Raw genomic sequence first — 23,585 nt, forward strand, 5'->3', positions numbered from 1 at the left:
GCATGATTACGCGTTTAGACCACCAAGGTCCTTGTCAAAGCAACATTAACATTTCCAATTGTGCCTAATCTCTTTAAGAAAACAGCATACACCACAAGTAGTGGACATCAAAGAAAGACTCTCATAAATCAAAGTTCATTGGTATACATGTGAAAGCAGACTCGCTGGTATGAAAATAAAAATAAAAAATTAAAATAAAAACAAGCAGTGAGCATGCTGTTCATTAAATAAAAAAGCCATATCAACAAAATGTGGCACTTTGAAACTTCAAGTTCTACCCATCTACTTCATAGTTGAGGGTTTGTCCCATTCTTTATTATAGATAACTTATTATAAAAGATCTAGAGCTACTTTGCTGAGGCATAATGACTTGATAAGTTAGATCACAAACGTTGCTGCGGGAAATGTATTCATTTTTGCAGTTCTCTGTAATGCAAACTGTTCCAAGGGTATTAGAATGCTTTACAAGACAGTCATATCTGCTACACATTACTATTTTTTTAGGTACAGAAAGGTGAAGTGATTTGCCAAGAATCACTATGTTGAGCCATGGCCAAGAATGGATCCTGGTTTCCCAGTTCCGAGGAGGCCAGATCTCGCCATCTGGCTACGTCCCCTCTAAATGGCATCAGAAACATGGCCCCTCGAGTAGAGAATCACAATAGTTGAGTAAGAACACATCAATAGCAGAAAAGGTGATGGGAGGACTGCTTGCAAATAGTGTATCCACTGGCAGTTGATTGGGGAAGCATTTCACCCCATTGTTGTTCATTCACTTGACCAGTTTTGACAAAGGCCTGCCTTGGGCACATCAGTGCTGACCCTGCTCCTCATGGGGACACTCCATTCTGAAGTACCAGGCAGATCCCCCCTGCCCCCACAGGAGAGACCACAGGTGACCCCAGACTAGTTGTTGCGCTATTCGGCCTCGTCTGTGAGGCATTGCTTAGATCCTATGGCACAGAGAGCAAGGGACCCACGTCTGGGAACGTCATGGGTTGGAATGCTACCCCAATGGTTACATTTATTGCAAGCATTCCTCCTGTCACCTTGTACATGTTCGAGTAAGAAGTTAATGTTACTTGTCCAATTCCGATGACAGGATGGCACAACAAAAAATTGTTAGCTGATTGACAACATCTGTGGGAAGAGAGTGGTGAGGGCACGGGAGAGACCAACTTGGCCATACGTTTGGCATACGGAGAACTACTAAATTGTCAAATGGTTCACGTCATGACCGAACATCTGATATCTCATGCTGCTCAGGAGGACAAGAATTTTATCGTTGTTCTTTGCTGCAGAAGGGTAGAATTTAAGAATACTAAAAGTTGGCTAATTATTGAGGTTGTTCTGTGAAAGCTATGGATATCTAGAGATGTATATATGCTAACTGCATCAGCTATTTTAATCTGAGTAACTACTGACATTTTGCATGGCCCTTGATAACACAAACTTGCTTGCTGAGGCTATTTTTACCTGGGTTGATAGTCAATGGCCCATGCATTTCAATGTGAAATTATTGGCAATATATTTTCCTCAAACAGATCTTTGTGTACCAGTTGAATCAGCCTGTATTTACGTCAGGAAATTTCCTGAGTATGGACCAAGCAAACCTCAATGCTATGAAATAGGATTGAATGATCTTTTATGATGTCTATTTAACATTTAGGAAGAGTGGTCCCTCAGGAGCACCTTATGAAAAGTTCACTTCCTTTTCATAGCTTTTCAGTTTAGATAAATTAAAAATACATGGTAAGGTTTCTGGATTTTCTATCAGTGCCTATCATTTCTGTTCTTCTGACCCATATGGAAGGTTCCTCCTTACAGTTCAAATACAGATGGTGGCAGTGTGTGTGCTCAGCAGTCATAGGTTAGTCAGCTGTACAAGAGTGAGGGCAGTGTCTGTGTGTCTCCTGAATGTCTGATAGGCAGTAGTGATGTTGAACATGTATTAGAAGAGTGTGGATAGCAGAAAGTTATCCCATAGAAAAATGAAGTGGTATTAACAGCTGCTCTGAATGACCGGTTGTAATAGTGCGCCTATAATTGGTCAACCGGTGACTTTGGTTGATTTTGCCACTATTTAGTGGAAGATTGAGTCAAATGTTCTCTGGTGCAGAGTGCGCAGTTCCAGCTACTTCTTGCCCCAGTAAGTGCTCCTCTTTGACGCTCCCACCATTTAGGAACCCATCATGTCAGATGCTGGCTATAGGGCGTCAAAGACACTAGAGCACATGGCTTCTCTGACCCATTGTTTTTTAGTTCCACGGTAGGGGACAAGAGGGGAGGGGGACTACTAATCACCATTACAAAAGAAGGGCTAGATTGAGTTTTGATTTTGATGATGGCTGCACAGACCTAAAGTCTTGGAAGATGGACAGTAAGTGTACTACATGCCTGGGCCACCAGCAACGTGCTACTCTCTGCGGATGGATCAGAATACATGGCACAGCCCTCTGAATTTACTTTGCATGACCGGCATCACAGATCTTAATAAAAGATTGTTTTCTCATAAATTTTTGGTGCCTTTGTCCAAGGGTCTTCGTAGCCCAATTATAGCTCATCTCACAGAATTAAGCTACAGAGGCAATACATGTATGGTTCTTAGCATAACAATAACTTTAATGCAGCCTTTTAAAACTACCCTTTAGCCCACAAAAATAATTTACATCAATAAGTTAACTTTGTAATAGGAGTAAACAAAATACTTAACTGATAAAATATCCTTTTTATTTTTCAGTACTTTAAATATAAATAGGTGTATTTATTTTAAAAAATACACAGTTCACGAATCAGACGTTACAGAGTGCCAGATACATAAAACAACATTTTAATTCTGAGCAGCTATGCATAAGATGGCTCGTTCATATGCCTGTACAGTAAGCAGCCATGCTTGCAAGATAAATATATATTAATTGTACGATTAATAAATGTACAAGTTTCATGTAGAAATGTCAATAGGTGTGTTAGAGCATCGAGCCCTTGGGCTAAATTTGCGTACAATGAACCTTTTTAGGTGTGTGAGGAATAAGTGTGAGTTATCATCCACAGGTTCAATTTACAATGTATCCAATTCAGCCACACAGTGGGGACCCAAAGTCGGTAAATGAGATTAAGTATGGGTTTATTAAAAATTCAAAGCCAGATGTATGTACACAAGTCTTAAGAATATACTATAAAAGTGCAGAATCATTGCTGGCAGGCCGACTTGTTTAACAAAATCAGCCTCAATAACATGAAACATACAAGGAATTTGGTGATAGCAATTCAGAAGATAAGGCATAAAATTTGATGACCAGTATAAGATTTGCGGTCCTCTTGTCTATTACGCATTAGCAAATCTAAATCTCCTAAACTAAAACTGAATCAAAAGCACTGACTGGGGAAACCCTAATGCAGTAAAGTAGGAAGGTGTCAGTATAGCGTAACGTCTGTAGAAGTTCTCCAAAATAAAGAGTATTGTATAGCATAAAGCCACACAACATATATTGCAAAGAGCTCTATACCCTTTTGAGTCTAAAAGGAATCTGATTAAAACCTAAGCGTGATCACCAATTAAAACCCACAAAATAACATTTGAGTACACCATCTCATGTGTCTCATTACTTTTCATTTTCACACAGCAAAACTAGGCAACCACATTTGAAACGCCTTTCCGTTGATCTGCACATCAGAAAATCTTTGGATTCCTCCTGTCTCCCAATCCCACACAGACAGAAGTTCCCCCTATGGCACATTGTATGTGAGAGAGAATCATTGTCAATGACTATCTCTCACATACAATGTGCCATTCTCTATTCATGAGATCCTACGACTGCACCTGCAGAGGAGAGAAAAACATTGCAAGCCGCACAAGCATCTGGTTGAAGGGTAAACATTAAGAAATCCAAATGCTTAGGGCCAGTGGTCTAGATTAACATGGCAAACATTTCAGTACATATTTAAATACATGCTTATGAATCCATATACAGTTACAATATAGATGCAGAGTACTATTCAAAAGAATATATGATTTATCGTAGTTAACATTTTCCACACCACACAAATGCAGATATGCATGGGAACTGCAATTCGGTGTTCTGTAGGAAAACATAAATTTGCACACTTGTATAAATGTTGAGATTACATCATAAATCCACTTTTTGTAACTGTTCAATGCCCCACATCATGTTAATGAGAGTGTCACATGAATATATGAGGCCATGTAAAGATATAAACATGGCCTTGTCAAACATAAAAGGGTGGAGCCAAAATGACTCTGGTCTAGGTGCTTACAAAGAGTTAAACATTTATTAAACAGATACAGTGCATATTACTTTAAAAATACACAAAATAAAGGGGACGGGTACCAGGATATAATGTGGTCTAGTACCCATGGTCCGGAATACTTTGTCACCAATACAAGAAAGTACTGTTCCTATAGTGGAAAAAAGAAAGCAGTTGGAGAATCCTATGAGATCCTAATGATTATTCCTTGGTGCCCTCACACATCCAAAGGATGTCATGCTTCATCATATTGTGTGCTTCTCATAGGGCTGGCGCTGCAATGCCCTACAGGCCCCACGAAGGGTCGCATTATCAGAGATCTTTTTATTTTTAGCCGTAATGAGCCATATATGTATGAGGACGTGGAACGTGTATGGTGAAGTGAGTGCATAAAGTGGAGTCAAAGAAAAAGAAAAACTAAAACTGTCTAAGGGATACCAAACTGTTGTTAATATGGTGGTTCCCTTGACAGGGTTAGGCTATCATAGGGGCTCAATAGACCAAGGTAGCCAGGCTGAATGGGTGCAGTCAGGTTGACATGTTTCACGCCTAATGGTACAGTTGGATCCCTGGTGCTTCCTCAGGCCCAAATAGATCCCTACCCCACACCTAGGAAGTCATGTGTAGTGCCAGGAACTCCCCTCTTGGAAAATACCTTGCAGTTCAATTGTCTAACCTAGATGAAATGTAGAATATAGAGAAACATTAGAAAGACCAGTTTTCATAATACATGACAAGGTGCTTTTCAAGTTGCTCATGTCTCATAATGGTAGACCTACTCATGCATTTGTTGGTGCTGAAAACTCGCTGCAATCTGAAAGTGTACATACAATCAGCAGGCAGGTGGGCACACATGAAAAACAACACAACACTAGTTTTAGGATATACATGGCAAAATAACATAAATGAGGTGGTGAAATCTCCAACGGTGAGAGCACGGATATTACCCTTTGGATCAATCAGTAACTCCCCTGAGGTCGAAAGCAGTAGGTAGCACACTGCTGCTAAATAACTGCTAAAACATAACAAAGAGGTGTTAGCAAGTAAGGGTAATGATAAAATATCCTCCAAGAAGTGCAGAGAGACACTACCTGTTGATGGCTCAGGATGATGGTTGTACTCACATGGTTTTGTAGAGAGCACCAGAGGCCTACCCCTCCTATGCTCGTCTGGAATGGAATGAAAGGAGGAAGGCGAGCAAAATTTTAGGTGCCCTAAATTGGCCAGACTGTAATCCAGTATCTACTCTGGCCGGGATCGCTCAGTGTTAGGTGGGTGGGACCGTTGCTATTGTTATTGGTGACCAATGGTGGAGGGTACCAGGTAAGCTTGGACGTTGTCTGGACCAATGGTGAAGGGGGAGAAAGGCAAATGCGATAACAGTGAGGGCGGCCGGCGGAGTAGCCATGGCCCCCATCTTGGAAAGTTAGTTGGGCGTCTCATTGCACTTTATACAGTGCTTAAGGCAATGATGTGCGATAGCAGAATAACGTATGAAGGCCGTGGGCTGTTGACGGTCACTGGCAACCAGTGGTGGAGGGTGCCAGGTAAGCGTGGCCGTTTTTGGGACCAGTGGTGAAGTGTGCCAAATGTGCATGCGATAACAGGCACGGATGGCAGGTGGAGAAGCTGTGGCAGCCATCTTGGAATGTTAGGCTGGGCGTCTCATTGCACTGTGTACAGTGCTTAAGGGAATGATGTGCAATAGCAAACCACTTTCTCCTTTTACACTATAGAAATATTACTTGCAAAAGTCATAACAGAAAAGCCCCCTGGTATCTTTCCTAGCAACTGATATAGTCTTCATGTTTCTTGCTGTATGGCCCTTATGATGCTTCGAGTAAGAGCAACCAGTATCGCCTTTGCCTCATCAGTTGCCTGCATGTACCTAAATATTGAACTAGTGACACTAGTGGTAACCTGCACATTCTGCAGAGTTGAGCAGGATTGCCTCTCAATCGCCCATAGCGGGATACCTTTAGCGGCATGAATCCGCATCTCCGCGGCATACCAGTTGCCTTTGTGCTGGCCCATTTGGCGTGCCAAAGATTTTCAACCAGGGTTACCTGTGCCTTCATGGTCAGTTATCATACGTGCTGGATTTTCTATAGGATTTTAGCTCCCAGCTGTTTAATGGGAATATTACTTTCTCATATTTCTTCAGCTTCTAGCTCGACTCATTCAAGTATTTATTCCAATGGAACCAGACCCTTTTAATACTTTCTTACAATAGATATTTTAGTAAATTAGTTACGGCTGCTTCTAGCTTCATGCAGTATGCAACAAATCTGGCACTGTGTCAAGTCTTGTTTTATTAAGTTGAATTTGAGACGGATTAGTGCAGATACCCTGGAATCCGGCAGATTAAATGGACATCGGCAGCATCTACATTGAGCTTTGTCCAGGCAGTTGCTCAGCTTTTTTCTGAATGCAAGCATTCCAAATATTAATGCCAGCTTTAATTTGCTTCTATCCACCTTGGACATTGCCATCAGGTGTTTGAAATGGGTACGTCAACGCAGAAGCTGTGCCTTTTAACATGTTCAAATGAGTTTCAAAATGTAATTTTTCATTTATCCAGGCACCTGGAGATTAGAATGATTTTACCCTCTGCATTCTTTCGTTTTCCGGGTACAATTTGCCCTTCCTGATTACTTTGCGGACCATACTATTATTTTTGATTTTGCACTAAGTGTTATACCATGCACTGCCTTTGAACGTCACTCATTAATTCTTCATACGACGAGGACATCTCCCTGTCAGACAAGAACCAATCAGCAGACCAGTTTCTCCACAAGCTGTCTGTTGCTTATGATTATCACTAATCTCTTATAAATCGCCTATGGGAGAGAACAGCAGTATTAGATACAGTGCAGGGCAGGATCAACCCATTCAAGTCTAACAAAAAGCAAAAGATTTGGGTCGGCTAATCTGAATCCTAGTGAAAGCCAGTCCTGTGCACTGTACTACGCTTCATTTCCATTCCCACGCCAATTCATTATGTCCATTAGCCAATTTGCCCACGTGATAGACATCTACCACCTTCAGTTACAGAAACATATTCATCTCTGGCTTGAGAAAGACCGTTTTCTAAAAATAGCACCAAATGTTTGGAGCATTGTTTTGAATATAAAAAGGAGCTTCATCTTCTTAAGTAGGGAAAAACAGGTTATCTTTGGGCGTGATCTTAACATTAACCCACTCTTCCCTTTCACCTTGGTTTCCATGTGTGAACAAGCCCCAATTCAAGAAAAAGTAAAAAACCTTAGGGGCATCTGTGATACAGAGAGGTCTTTCATTTCTCAGACAAATGCTGTGATCAAGATCCCAAGCCAAAAAATATGCACCCTGAGAAAAGCTTTCTCTTCTATACACCAAACATCTCACCGAACCGTAGTCCTATCGAGACTGGATCATGCTGGACTGATAAGCCATGATCACAAATGCATCATTACTGAAAATCTGATTCAGCAGGCTAGAATGTGCCAAAAACCTCAAAAACTAACAGTTCTGCCTCTTCTCCTCAGATGGCCCTCGTAGGTTTCCATTATAGCAATGGAACCAGTTCAGGATACAGTTTTAAATGCACAAGGCCTCCCAAGAAAATGAGCTTCCATATCTGAAAAATTTGGACACAGTACCAACTTGTAAGCAGACTGAGTGAGTGTCATTAATATCTCGTGTCTATGTTAAAGCTCAGTGCAACATGGAGGAAGATATCTCAAAGGGATGGGCCCCAACTAATAGAACGACCTAGGCTCAGGATTAAAAGATCAAGCAAACCAGATCAAGTTCCAGAAAGACTAATTTTAACAGAAACTGTCTCCTTAGAACCTGTGCTTTGGTATTCAGCATAGTTTGCTGTCAGAAATCTGAACCCTATTTTTACCCAAACTACTGTTGATATAAATTGGTGAAGGATTGCAAACCCTTTGTTCAGCAACCATGGTAAAGGGGTTTGTGCCGCAATCACGCAGGATCGTTGCAAAAATAAAAACATGGTACCAGGGGTCATCATAGTAAAACAAAGGGAAGACTGATGAGCAGACCCCTCCCCAAGTCTCTGAGGCCCCAAGGACCCCATCAACTTGGGTCAAAATATATAAGCTAAGATTTTATTACCATCCCTGACTATAATATCAGTTTAATCATTGTTTTTGTCAGTGAATAGCTGGGTTTCCCTAATGTTAGGGAAGTTCATATCACCATACCCAACTATAACGTCAATTTAACCTTTACTTCTTTTCAATTACTTTATAGGGCTTTTAAAATAGTCAGGCAACACCTCCACTGCACACAGACTTTGGCCATTTGTAACATGGAGTTGACACAGGCTCAACCCCAGCTGCTGGGCAGCCCAAAACAGCCTGCCCTCTGTTGTCAAATTGGTGCGCATGCCACTCCTGCCTGCAATCTGTCCTCCATTTGTGTGCCCTGACCCCTCACATCTGCCCTCTATGGGCAGCTTGCTGACCCAGCCCCTTCCTCCCTGTCCTCTGTTTGCCAGGGGCATGCCCTGCCCTCTATCGCTTTCCTTCGGTGGTCTATTGAGTTGCCCATGACTCCATGGTCAGCTTGCTACCCCTGCCCTCCACTCCATGTTTTGCGCTCTCCATGTGCATGCACCAGCCTCTCGCTCCTGCCCTCCACGATCCATAATGATAACCCAGCCCTAGCCAGCCTGCTCAGTGTAGTCAGATGCCTGCTTCCTTATGCCTGATCTCTGTTAACAATCTGTGTGCCCCTGTTCCATACCGTTAGCCCTCTGTGGACAGCTTACTGCCCCTGTCCTACGTGGTCAGCTTGCTGCTCCTACCCCCGGCCACCCTGTCCTCCATTGTTCGAGTTTGAGCCCTGTCCCTTCCATCTGGTCCTATGCAGTCTTTTGTACTGTCATTGCCCGGGGAGAGGAAGGCAGTGGCAACACAGCAGGCCATGGCGGGCAGGAGTAGGGGCCCAGGCTTGGAAAATGGAGGGAACGCAGGTGGACATAGGGGCAGCAAGCTGTAAAACCTAAATTCTTTCTATAGAAAAAAACAAAAAAGTACTTGAGAAAACTAAAAGGATATATTTTGAGAGTTCTGAAATGGTGACAAGATGTTTTTTTTTTTCTTAGTGTCTGATGGTCCTGCTGTTTTTCAGAGCAGGGTTCTTTTAAAAGATCATGGAACTCCCAGGTGACTAGCAATATCCTTTTACTGTATGATAGATTATTGTATTCTCTGCAATACATGGACACCATCACCCTCTCCACAAACCAGTTAAATCCGCTGGGGCAGATTTACGTTTCCTGGCACATCCCTGCAAATCAGCAGGGAGGCACCAGGAAAGATGCGTGACGCAAGTTTACCCTTGCGCCATCACAGATGCATCGCATTTACAATGCGGCGCATCATGGGGCAAGGATTAACAGATGGGTGTTGCATCTGCAGGCGCAAGGTTAGCGCAGTGCTGGAGTTGTGTCACGGGCACGACGCAACTCCAGCACTGTGCCAACCTGGCCTATCCTCAAAATGGTGCGTCATGCCTTATGCCTGCTTCAAGCAGGCGCAATGTTTTGACGCAGCGGTGTCGGAAAAGTGACTGAGTGAGATCTTGTAGATTTCACTCAGGCACTTTTCCGAGGTGTTTCTGCGACGGAACGCCCACCCTGCCCCGGAACGCCCACATGAAACCTGATGCATCTCCCTAGATGTGTCACGTTGTAAATAGGGCACAACATGGCGCACGGTTTACGCCGCTGCTGTGTCACAAAAGTGACGCAATGGTGGCGCAAATGTGGCGCACGGGGCTCGTAAATCTGCCCCTTAATATATTGCTCTTTCAATGTTCATTGCAGATATGAAAAGTAAAAGAGTCAATACATCAAAAAAAATACAGTAGTTTTTGCAAAAAGATATTAAAATGACATTAATGTAAATCATATGAAAAAAAACTGTGGACCACATTGCATAGAAACATACAGAGATTCTGTCTTCCAGGTAATGACCTACGGCATGGAAAACCAGCTTATGTCAGCACCATCACAGTGGATACACAAGAATTGTCTTGGCATCCTGTTCCCTTACTTTCAAGTGCCCCCAAGTGTTACATGTCGCTCTGCAGACCTGTTCAGTACCATCTGATATTGTACTATTAAAAGGAGTCCCACAGCCTGACCCTGCATATTCTGCCAAGCTCAGAGGAGTCTCTCTCCATTCAAGTCCGCCTACAAGTAGCTCCTGGGAAGCATTTCTCACCTATTCCCATGCATTCCAAGCCATTTTCTAGCTGAAAGCTGGCAGATTTTGCTAATTAGCTTCCAGACAGTTCAAGCAGATGAACGGTAACTTTCTACAAGTTCATTTTTTACATGTATTAAAAATCTGACTTCACCATTGAAATGGATTTTAACGGCTATTAGAATTGTTGTTTAATAATTATTTTTCTTGCAAGTCCCTTTCCTGTGATACAGTGTTAGAATTTTAAGCGAAATAGCATTTACAATGCTGCCATTACATCGCACTGCTTTTACAACGCAGTCCTTACAACGACTGCGTTGTTAGTACGCGATACCTTTACATCCCAAGTCATTAAATTGACTTGCTGTAGTGGGCGCTCTAAACTAAGGAATAGTATAATTTACTATTCCAACACCTTCCCTACTGTTGCACATGCTGGAGTTGGAATAGTATATTATACTATTCCTAAGTCTGGCGCGCCCCCCACATCAAGTCGATCTTATGACTTGTGATGTAAAGGTATCGTGTTCAAACAACGCGGTCGTTGTAACGACTGCATTGTAACTGAACGCGATGTAATATCATGCGTAGTAACATATTTGTATTATAATCTATACTTTGTTTTCTTCATGGGACAGCTAGATCTGCCACAGTTAAGTAGCAACTTTTGGGTGCGGGTCACAGTAAGGACGTGTTAAAATTACATTTCTACATTTCCTACTTTTATTGACTATCATGCACATTTCCTGTCTGCAACAAAGCCTACCTAGGGGTGAGTTATCAATATATACAAGAATTGTTTTCAACTGTCAAATTGCAGTGTTTACCCTGCCTCAGTCAAACTTCAATGATAGACTTTAAGCTATGTTTTGCACTGTCACTGTAGCGAGTGCTGCACGATATACTACAGTCAACTAGTGACATTTAATGGGCCCTGGGTACATTTTGCACCATATACTGGTGACTTATAGGTAAGTTAAATAGTCCAATTAGGAGTATTCCAATTCAACTAGGTTAAAAGGATTCTCACAGACAATTTACTACTTCTTAGCAGGGGTAAAGTGCATGTAGTTCTAAACCCAGCAAAAATATAGGGTCCTATCAAAAGGTAAAAACATATGGAAAACCATGCAGAAAATGTCGGTTTTCCCAGAGGTACACCTCCATGTAAAAATTTACTAGTGGTATCATTACACTGAAATTCAGTCTTAAGGTGTAAATCTACACTCACAAATTATAAATAGCACACCAGTGTACATTAACACCTAGGTTCAGAAGTAACTTTTCATAAAGAGGTTTGCCAAGCAAACACTGCAACTGGTTAAGAAAATCCTGCTCAGAAACAGAACCGAGCTGGGTTCTGGGTTCAAATACTAACCTGGCATTTGTGACTGATCATGGAGTGGACTCGGTCTATGACTTTCCAGATTGACAGGAATACTCAGATTTTGCTTCCAGTGATTATAGTGATGCAAAGTGTTGATCCTGTTAAGTGGGAAGTGCAAGCTGCAAGATTATAGGTATCTTGCATGGGTGGTGCATCATTAATAGGCAGCTTGGCATGCATGTATGCCCAGCGTGATTGCCAGTTATGTATATGGGTGTTGTTGAAGATGTATGATGTCCAAGTACTGAAATGGATGTTAGCCCTCTAGTGATGTTGTGAGTGGCAGTGTGTTAGGCAACTGGCTTCAAGGTGTGCACACAACTGTGGTGCGGTTGCGTTGTGATTGACAGTGTGTTAGATGAGTGAGTGTAAGGTGACTTGAGTGTGGTTGGCATATGACTAACAGGTTACTGGTGTTTGGCTGTAAGGGAATTGGCAGTGTGGTGAATGGTAATGTGTTTAATGGGTGAGTGAAGGCGTGAGGGATGTGTGAATGAATAGTTGTTGCTTGAAATTACATTAGATTACACAGATAAATGATATGATAAATTGGGTTGCTGGTTGACTTGGGAGTGAGCCCTGGTCAAGCAACAGCCACTATCCCTTGCTGGGGGGACCACAAAAAAAAATATCAGTAATTTAACCTGTGCTTGACCCTGGGTAGCTTTGTGCAAAAAACAGTCAAGCTTTACTTAGATGCAATGTGCAAAATATTTAAGACACACACAAACAGTAATAAAGTGACAACACAAAAAAAATCCCAAAGCAATTTAGAAAAAGAGTACATTTCAATAAATTATTTGGAACCAAAACTATAAACTCCAATAAGTAGAATTGAAGTCATGAACTGTAAATGCTTTTGGCACGAGACTCGGCAAGTAAAAAAATATTACTGATCACGAAGTGTGGTTCGGATACACAAAGTGGAATTGGCCTGGTCAGAGCCTACCTTCGGACTGAGAAGAAATTCTGAGAAAAAGTGTCTGAGAAGGTAAAGTTCAGCGAGGTACGGTTGCAGGAGGTGTCCGAGGAAGGACCGTTGTTGGATAGGCTTGAGTCGAAGCTGAGGTGAAGAGTTCCATGTTCAGCTTGAGTCTCTGAAATAGAACTCAAATCTCCACCAGGAAAAGGCAGAGGGCTGTAGCCGCAGATAGTTGCACGAGGCAAGATACCCCTTTAGTAAAAGTGTTTATGAAAAAGGATTGGATGCTGTGGAGAATAACATAGCGGGAGAAGCCACACAGTCAATCCGACAGGCGATGCGCATTGGGCGCACAGGAAAGCAGATTGGTACCAGTCTCCTCTTGATTCTTCAAGCACTTTTTGACTCAAAATTGGTCTTAGTCCCCAGTTCTGGATTTTTGCTTTATGGGGTCCTTTAGGTCCACTTCCAAGGGTCCAGGACTGGAGGGGCACCACTTGGAGGCAAGCTGGGTCCAGATGTGCGTTCAAGATGAAAGAAGCCTTTTTTGTCCCGGTGTCCCTGAACAAGAGGCCAGCAACCTAGACCTTATGAGGCACTGCAAAAGCAGAAGATGCAGTCTGTGTACCCAGGTAGAAGACCGCAGAACAACAGGGCAGCAATCCAGCAGAGTGGCAGTACTCCTAGTGGCACAGCAGTTCTTACTAGCAGAGTACCCACAGGGACAGAAGTGTACTGAAGAGTTGGTGTCTGAGGTCCCGTTTTTATACCCTGGTGCCATGATTCCGGAATGTGGTAGAAGCTTCTAGAAAGTGGCTTTGAAGTGCATGGAATTTCCCGACTCCCCTGGCTCCAAGCAGACTGTAGTGGCAATGTGGGGCTGTTTGTCACTTTGTGTGGAGGCACAGCACACCCTATTCAGTTGCAAGTGTGGTTGTCAGTTACACCCAGTCATGTGACCCAAGACAGGCTGCATGCACAAAAGGACTAAGGGCAGGAAAATGCCAATTTTCTAAAAGTGCTGTGGCATCCCCTAAGTGGGATAGGTATGCCCAGACATGGGTCCCTTGCTCGCTGTGACACTTGATTCAAGCTAGCCTGGCTTGTGAGGGGTGTTACTCCGATACCGGTCCCTGGATGTTGGTTTCCGGTCCAGGGAGGACTTGGCTTAACAGTTCAGACTAGACTGTTCCCATGAGGAGCAGGGTCAAGACTGATTTGCATATGGCTGGGTCCACAATAGGATGGCAGAGTGAGCAAAAGAATGATGGATTTAACACAGATGTTTTGACTGGGGGTCAATGTTTGATTCATTCAGCATTCCGTCCATCATTTGTTGCTGCAGCAATTTTCTAAAAGTGGCATTTTCTTCAAATGCAATGGAAAATCAGACTTTATCATTAAAGAAGGTGTACCACTGCAATTTCATAAACACCAAACATGACATAGTTACCTGCTCCCAATTGGGAATTACAGCTTGTTAAATGTAATACGGAATCTCCAATATTATCCAATGGGAGGGGTAGGCTTCACAGTAGTGAAAAATGAATTTAGTATTTTTTCACAACCAGGACATGTGAAATTTAAAATTCCAAACTTTTAATTACACATCACCCTGCCCTATAGGCTACCTAGGTCCTGCCATATGGTGAGATATGGAATAAAAGAGGAGTTTAAGTCTTGGAAAATCAAAATGTCAGTTTAACATTTCATTCATGTTGCAATGACAGGCCTGGAACAAGTTTTAAAGTGCTCCTTACATGGGTGGCACAATAAGTGTTGCAGACCAACTGATATTATTTAATTTACAGGCCCTGTTTATATGGTATGCCACTCTACAAGGGACTGAAAGGAAAATTAAATATGCCAATCAGGGTATAAGCCAACTAAGCCATGTTTAGAAGAGAGCACAGGTACTTTAGAACTGGTTAGCAATGATAAACAGAGTCCCAAGGCCAACGAAAACGAATTAAGCAAAAGGTGGAGGGTAAAAAGGCAAAACGTTTGGAGGTGACCCCACAGAGAGGCCAGGTCCAACAAGTTCCATATGCCAGATGAACAAAGTTAACCGTTTATGTTATGATTACTATTGATGAGATTGAAATATCTGCGCTGCATGTTGAGCCTGCAACTATATAGTGAAAACCATCCATATTTTGCTTGCAATCGTATTGTTAGAGGATTGGATACTATGCTGCACAACACAATATGTGCGAAAGGGCTACAGTTCTAGCATTGTGCATTTCCAGACATGTCCATATTGAAAACTCACATTTGTGGGAGGACACAGTGAATGCGACAGGAAAGCTCCAAAAATGAAGGTATGTAAAGGTTGACAACAATGCTTTGGAAATATTTTTGGGATGGTGGGTACGGGGTGTATTTTGGCCCAGGGCTGGTGTGAACTCCGAAAAATCAATCAACTCCTGACATTTCTGAATATTAGGGACAGGGGGAAACCTATGAAATATCTGTGGCTGCACCAGTGTCTTACACCGACGTCCCTGTAATATAGTCAATGTAGGATTAAAAACTCAATTTCCTCAGTTACCATGGGGGTCTGTACAGTTTGTTGGTCTGGGATCAGTAAACCCTCCTCCTCCGGCAACTCTCCTAACTCAAGATATTCCTGAATACTAGAGACCCAGGAACAGTAATGCATTGTGTCATTCGTGGCTTGCATAGATTCCACCACATTTTCGTACTTAGAAGCCCACACATACATCAATCCTTGGTTAAGAAAAATGAAAAACGAAAAATGTAAATGTTCCGTCCTTTACTAGAACAGAAACATCTGGAACCTGTGCAGACCAGCTAAATTCCTACCAAACAGCATTTCCACCCTTCACCCAAACATATAGTACCTTACATGTTTGTGGTACTGTGGGACACGACAGGACTAAATCTCATATAAAAGGCATGAATGTTGCTCTTTGTGGAAGAGGGTAGCCATGCGCTCAAGAAATGCGAATTAATGACGCTATATTTGGGCTTTGAGGTAGATGGGGCTCCAGGGGGGGTTTGACTTGCCTGAATCAGATCACCTTTCTTTACACAGACTGCTCGGCAACAATCAAACCATTTGTTTTAATAAACACAACTCAGACTTTCTAGAAGTAGGTCTCAAGTATTTGGTCCCAAATAGCCCCAAAGGTGTCCTGACACCCCTGAGCATTTTCGAAAACTCAAAACTCAGAAGAGCCCATTGAGGTGTGGTTGTCCTTGATTTCACTTAACTACAAACTGTGCAAATAGCAAGTATGGTTGAATAAGATTAATCTCCTCATGGTTTGCATAGTAAACCAGCGCAGTTTTTGCCCGGGGCGGACTGTCCCCCAGGGGACTCTCTTTTACGCAGGTATTTCTGAATACTAAATACCCTGGGAAACCCAGGAAAGTAGCTAGCATATAACCCACCACAATCTCTTACCCACAGTGCCATAGAAACTGTGAAAAGCTGCAGCACAAAGCCAATTGTCTCAAATAAGAGTTGGAAAACTGGGGAATTGGTGTCCAGCCTTAAATATCTTCACGTCCTGTGTTCCCACAAACCCGCACACAAATGGTACCATATATCCGGCTCAGATTCATGCAAAAAGTGACAATTGTGAGCATGTGATTGTATTGTTGGGCAATGTAAGCACATTTGGTATTTTCAAAGAAATACACCTTTGCACCTTCATCTACTTTGTTCACTGCAAGAGAGTCACTTGTAGCAGACTGCTTAAGGTGTTAGATTCCCAATCTGAACTTTAGGTGCTCAAGGGCTGGTGTCTAAATGGGCAAGTGCCTGCTTAAAGGCGTATTCTGTAACAAAGAGTTTCAAGGTTCAATGAAATAATTTCTTTACACCGCATCACAACAGATTAGCAGTTCACCAACCAGCTACAGCTACTTCTCCTGTTACTTGTTGACTCTATGCTTGTCTTTGGTTCTCTGCAGTGTCCTGCTGCATTTTTGCTATGTTCGCGCTATAGAAGGAAATTCATTTCAGCTACATGTTTGCAGCCATACAACTGACTGGATCTGTCGTTCTGTCACAGGGACTGCACATATTCCAGACACATTCTGATAAAGCGCCGGGACACTCTTTGAGTAGCCGTGCGCTATATAAAACCCCAGTATAACATAACATAACATAACATATAACCTTCCACCTTATAGCATTACTTAGTAAACATGTTTCAGATGAGCACAGGCTGCTGCTGCTCTGCATCAGGACACCACCGACATGTCCTCTTCAGGTGGGAGCTTGTAGTTTGGCAAGCAAAAAGGGGGTGGGTATGGGAAAAAGTGGGGTATGTCCATCCTGTGAGAGAATCCTACCCAGGGAGGCTTTCAATGTCCTCAACAAGTCTATGTCAATTGTTTCTGTTCAGGAATCTATGATCTATTTCATAAACAGTTGACCCAGAAGCCTAGATGTGTTTACAATTCTTTCATGGATAATGACTAACGAACTGGGTCCAATAACCAGTGATTGTGATCGACAAATTGATATTTCTATCCACTTAATATATCGTGTTTACAACACTCTTCTTTGATATATCTTTAAAAATGCCACGAGAAATACTTAAGCCTATGAGCATTTAGCAATATGAAAATAAATCATTGTCAAACAGCAGAGTGGTACTGAATTGAAAAATTCACAACATACTTTCACAATTTTGATATTTCTTACAGAAATCATTCATTTACCGGCCAGTTCTTACTTTTGAACGTCTTCTGCAGTCTGAAGGTGAGCAACGATGACAGTTAGATGTACTTTTTCCACGGGAATTAGAGCTGGTAGTAGTTTTTCTTCCTTTGTCACTATGAGCTCCTGGACATCTTCAATGTTATCCAAAATCTATGACAAAATTCATTGTAAAGATTAGAAGGAAAATACAGATGAAATATTGTGGCAAAAACCGTATTTAGAACCATTTTGTTTTAGAGCCGAATTAATTATTTTCTATTTTGTACTTTGGAACTAGCCCATTAGACTAGATGCATTCGCTTCAATTATAAACAAGGGTTGGGTCGAGATTCTATTTGCAAGATCCCACTTTTTAGAACAGGAAAACCACTAATTCTCTTTGCTTCTATTTTCAGAACAAAGTAAACGTACACTCTGCTGTACAAGAAGTTAATGAGTTTGTAACCTTTGGGCAGAAAAGTCCCACTGTTAGCCCGGGGTCATTGACCCTCAATTTTAGCAACTGAGATTTGCTTACCACTTTTGTCCTGGGGTCACAAAGCTAACATACTCCAACTGGATGACTAAGTACTCCCCTTTAGCACTTGACTCTTGGTTGGTGGTAATTAAGCATTCATTGAGATGGCTTAGGGCTAGTCGATGATAATGCATTTAAATACTACAAAGTCTATATTTTACTTATCCAAACACACAACTAGACTCCAATGGACTCCGCCGTTTATTCAGCTAATCACACAAGAATACACACACTAACAACCCCAAGGTGTACACACACACACACACACACGCACACGCGCACACACACAGATATATACGATAAGCACCCTCTAAACATGAAGGCAATAGACCAGTTTGGGGAGATTTGCAGACGTTATGCATGGAGTGACTGTAAGCCTTCCCTCCATTGAAGTGCTTCAAACAGGCCTGCACCACTGAATACTGATATTGCTGCCACAGACCAGTTTTCACAGCCTGGGAAGCAGAGGTGGTAGTCACACTTGACTAAAGATTTGGACTTTGGCTGCCCCTTGGTCACCATAGAAGGGATGATTCATCATCGTCAATGTCAAAACACTCTTGAGTGATTGCCCACTTCAATGACAGACAACAGCAAATGGCTTTCCAAAATGTCGGAGGACAGCTTTACCAAAAAACGCGGAGGACTTGTGAGCTAGCACTTGGCATTTAAAGCTGAATTAGCCAGACCTTTCCTCTTCCCGCCAAACCTTTCTAGAACATTTCTACTCCAATTGCACAGGATTTGTTTTAGTCCCCTAACAGAAAGCATAAATTACAGATAAATAATGTTTGGACTGACTGCACCAGGGATCTTAATATTCATCCGTTTCGTATGGTTAAGTTATAATTGCTTTACAAGGCTCTCATCTTTGGCTCAGTTCATTTTTGTAGCACTTCTTAGTTGCTCAAAATCAAAGTTTAAACATCATATTTTCAGTAAAGCAAAATTCTCATTTTTCTGGCAAGATCACAAGACTAGTCAGAGAGGAACTGAAAGCATTTGTTATTCGAAGTGGGCCGTGATGATTGGGGAGAGGGGGAATTCACCACATTTTAAATTACTGTGTTGTGTTCACATCAAATAGTTTATTGAGCAACACAGAAAGCATTTCCAACACAGGGCAAGTTTTAAGTGCTCCTTCCCTATTTTGTGAACCTACAAACTGGAAATACACAAATTGATTTAATTAAGAAACATGCAGTAGACTCTTGTTTTCATTTGTCGTTACTTTTTCAATGAACTGCATTTTAATTCTTGGTTCCAATGGCCGGGTCCTAATTTCTAAAGGCTGTGTTTCCATTCAGCAGCCAGCAAGTTGAGCAAATTAGAGCAGTGCAGGACCATAGCCATGGGGGCCCAGTGGGGCCAGGCCAGCCTATATATTTTTTGTAGCCTCCCCACATGTTATATTTATACTTGCTGTTTATGTGCCACAACAGCCACATTATATTTATAATTTGGGCTTGGGTTGGTGCAGTGACACATTTAGGCTTCTGAACTTTGCATTTAGGCCAGGCCCGCGAGGCCCCCTAGGATGAAAGTAAATTAAGAAGGTAATTATTAAAGAGTCCAACTGCTCTGCTTAGATTTCTCCCTGATAGTTTGCTAGAGACATGGTTAACCACACAAAAAGAATGGCTTACAGATGGATTCTGGGTGAACTGAGCTGTGGTGATCTTTCTTGCAACTATATTGTGTTCAGCGAGGCGCCTTGTTTGCATTTTGCAAGTGTTTTTTTATGTTCGCAAAGCACCGGCTGCCCCGGTCATTTCTTACATCAATTCTCAAGCAACTTCAAAATGTCAAGATAAGGTTACATCCTGTGATTAATGTTCTTCCTGAGTTTGCTTAGGTTACCCAGTAGTTAGTACAGGTTAGCATGGAGTCTGCATAGGTGAGTCTAAAGTTTGCACGGATTATCCTAGAGTTTGCACAGGTTATCTAGGGGTTTGCACTGGTTAGTCTGCAGTTTGCACAGGTTAACCAGGGGTTTGCATAGGTTAGCCTGGAGATTGCACAAGTTAGCCTGGGGCCTGGTGTTTGCACAGGTTAGTCTGGAGTTTGCAAAGGTTATCCAGGAGCATGCACAGGTCAGCCTGGCGTTTGCATAGATTATCTAGAAGCTTGCCTGGATTTGCTGGGAGTTTTCACATGTTGACCAGGAGTTTGAAAATGTTATCCTGGAGTTTGCACAGGTTATTCAGGATTTTGCACAGCTTATTCAGGAGTTTGCACTTGGTATCCTGGTTGGTCTGCAGCTTACATTGCTGCTGCAGTTTTTCACTGGCTCAGGTTACACTAGCTTTGTAGTGTGACATCTTTGTCTTTCTCTCTGAGTCAAACGTGTAATTTGCAGTTCTCTGTGTGCCTCCCTTCATATATGCAACATGTGAACTGTGCTATGCAGATTACAAAGTGCATGATACAGTGGCATTCCCAAAGTTGCTTAAAACATTTTGACTAGGGCTGCGAACCTTGCAAACGTCAAATGTACACCACTGCACATTCATGTTCCCAAATACTCTTGTGGAAAACGTGACCATACTGTGTCACCCTGTAATATTGTAATATAAAAGTATCCTAATTCTTACTTAACATGCTTTAAAATACTTAATTTGTTGCACATTTTCACCAAAAATCCTCAGGGAAGTGTATACTATAATCAACAATATGCAAAGGAAAAAACGTCATCTGTTTTGAAATCACATTAATATAGCAGATTTTTTTCTAACAATTTAAGGCAATATAACCTGCCCGTAACTTACTCCTGATGTTGTCATTACAGGGGCCAGGCCCCCCAACCAACTATTCCTGGCTTGGGCCTGGAGCAGTGGGAGAGCATCGACTGCACTGTGTGTGCCCCACTTGGGTGGAGGGATGGTGCTGGATACAGGCAAGCATCTACCTACATCAACCATAGGAGCCGCGCTAACATGTATGCTTTTTAAAGGGGTGGACTATGGCGATGTAATTACATTACTACCAACAAGCTATTGCCCGAAAACATTGTGAACTCTACTACCCACGGCTTACATGTACCTGGAGCCAGCAATACTAGTTAGGAATATTTCTATTGGCTGACTACATTAGGCATTTCCTTTTGGCTGCACCAAACGTCCTGCAAGTGACTTAGCCATCAGCACACAAAGTAATTGGCAAAACATATTCAGCTACAGCATCATTGTTTTAGATCAGTGCTTCATTTTACACCAGCACAAAATCTTTAAAAATCTGGGAGGCCACAGGTCTAGGATGTAGGTCATATTTCTCCATCCCTTGTTGACTGGGACCACATGCCCTGCCTTCCAGCTCAACATGAGATGTAGAAAACCCTAGGCAAGGACTTCTCCCACCACACACCTGGGACATAGAAGAATCTATCAGCCTGTAGTGATGGTCGAACCCCTGCTCTGATGGCAGAGGAGAGGAGGAAACATCACTATGCAGAAGTCCTACATACTCATCCTCACCTCCAAGTTCAGCAGTGGGAGACGCACAGTGAGGATTTCCTGGGTCAGACTCTGGCTGCCTGTACAGTTGGAAATGGGACACATTCCTCGTGACAGTTTCCCCCTGCTTCCGGGCAGTCACACATAGTTCCTTTCACAGCACTCACTCTCCACAGCTCAATCTCGAATGGCGACAAACTTTCTTACCAAAAGTCGGTTCTTGACAAGCACCATGTCGCAGACTTTAAACTGCCACAGCTTGACTGAGCTTCCCCTTGATATACTGTTGTTGTGCAAATGTCAATGCTGCAATGCATCCACAGCTTTCTCTTGGAGTGCTGAAAGATCTCCAGCGTGAGAATGGTGTCTCCCATCATCCGATTCATGCACAGAGCAATGGGAAACACTCGATTGTGACATGCGGAGTGAGACAATACTCACAAAGGCATACTGCAAGCACTGACTGTTGGCCAGCGCTATTCTCAAGACTTCATTCATAATTTGCATGGAGAGTTCTGTTTTCACCGCTGGCTTGCGGCCGTCGGGAGTGATCTTCCGGTGGTTCACATCTCTTGAGGCAAGGAACTCTAGGCTTAAAAAAGGAGAACCATGTTCAGCCATGAGTTCGTTCAGCAGACCATGAGTTACCATTACCTTTTACAACCAAGGTCAGGGCCGGACTGGCCATTGTGGGCACTGGGTGTTTCCCTGGTGGGCCGCTAGGGTGGGGGCCGATTTTGGGCCCCTGGGGGCTGTTTTTGTTACAGGGCTGTTTTGCAGCATTTGCTGCAAAAACTGCCCCTGTAACAAACATGGCCGAAACCGGTCCTGGTAAGCAGCTTAGCCGCTCCCAGGGGGGCCGGCCGAGCTCTTTGCCTGGGCCAGTTTTAGTTCCCAGTACGGCCCTGACCAAGGTGTGGTCTGGTAAACTGTCATCGACTAACCTATTTCAACCTCTGGATACTTTGAAAACTCATCTATTTTTACCAACATATATCGTCCATCAGGTAAATTCCAAAATCAGCACTCCCTCTGTACCAAGGAACAGGGGAAATACACAGTAAAGAAGGGCACCATGTGCTCAGCTGAGCCAGCGGCTTGACACATAAAATACTGTTTCACAGTGTGTTCCACTCAGTCTTCCTAACTAGGGAACCAGACCTTACATCGAAGTCTGGACTTCGTCTTCACTGCCCCTAGATGGGCAGAGTGAGCAAGGTCAACCACCTGTTTTTGCAATGATGCTGGAATTACCAAGCAAGGACTTCATAATAGACTTCATTCCGGGGAAACAGCAAGTTCATGTCTGACATGATATAATGACAACATCAAGTGGATCATCCATTCCCTGAGAGGCATTGTGGTTGAGGTGTGCGAGTTTCCAGAGAGCTGAGATAGCTAACTGAAGTCAATCATCTGTCTGGGTAGTGGTTACGATATCCTCCAGGGAGATGGACAGAGGTCTTGACCGCACTGCCACCAGTCGAGCGTACTTCTCCACATCCTCAGAATCTGACTCTTCACTGACATTGGCAGGCCCAGAGTGCCTGGAAAGATAGCCTGCCGGATTTTGTGACCCTGGTCAGTATACCCCTGTGAAACAGTATTCTTGTAACTGAAGGATCCCCTTCTCAATTCTGGGAGGTGGCTTTGATGAGGACCCAGTGAACAAATGTATCAGTGGTTTATGGCCCATGTGCACTACAAACGGATGGCCATAAAGATAAAAATGAAAATGGCAACATCCTCAATAGACTGCAGTGGCTTATTTCTCAATGTAGTAATCCAACTGCTTGGTATCAGTAAGAGCACGACTGGCTTAAGCCACAGGAGGTCCTTCAGCATGGTCCTGTTTTTGGGAGAGTACTGCTCCCAGGCCAGCATCGACAGACAACTCAGACTCATGGCGGGGTCAAACTTGGCAAACATGGTTTGTGCTGATAATGCTTGCTTTGTGGCTTGAAAAGCCTCCTACTAGCTGGGTCCCCAATCCCAGACCGCTTGCGTTTTGGTCTGTTCTCAAAGTGGAGCTGTGAGAGTGGTCAGATTTTGACTGAATCTGCCACAATACATGACCATCCCTAAGAAACTGCAGACTCATGTAATGCTGGTCGGTGCCAG

The 23,585-nt window shown here is 42.9% G+C and overlaps 1 protein-coding gene across 1 annotated transcript in view; it reads right to left on the reverse strand.

Moving 5' to 3' along the window:
* Positions 1 to 23,585, reverse strand: part of LOC144828093 (uncharacterized) — a 394,020-nt gene that overhangs the window by 137,952 nt on the left and 232,483 nt on the right. Inside the window, exon 4 of the mRNA XM_078686222.1 lies at positions 17,509 to 17,645. Coding sequence (XP_078542348.1) covers positions 17,509 to 17,645 — 137 coding nt within the window. The remainder of the gene's footprint in view (positions 1 to 17,508; positions 17,646 to 23,585) is intronic.

The sequence above is a fragment of the Lissotriton helveticus genome, chromosome 4_1, assembly GCF_964261635.1.
Source record: "Lissotriton helveticus chromosome 4_1, aLisHel1.1, whole genome shotgun sequence".
Classification (NCBI taxonomy): Eukaryota; Metazoa; Chordata; class Amphibia; order Caudata; family Salamandridae; genus Lissotriton; species Lissotriton helveticus.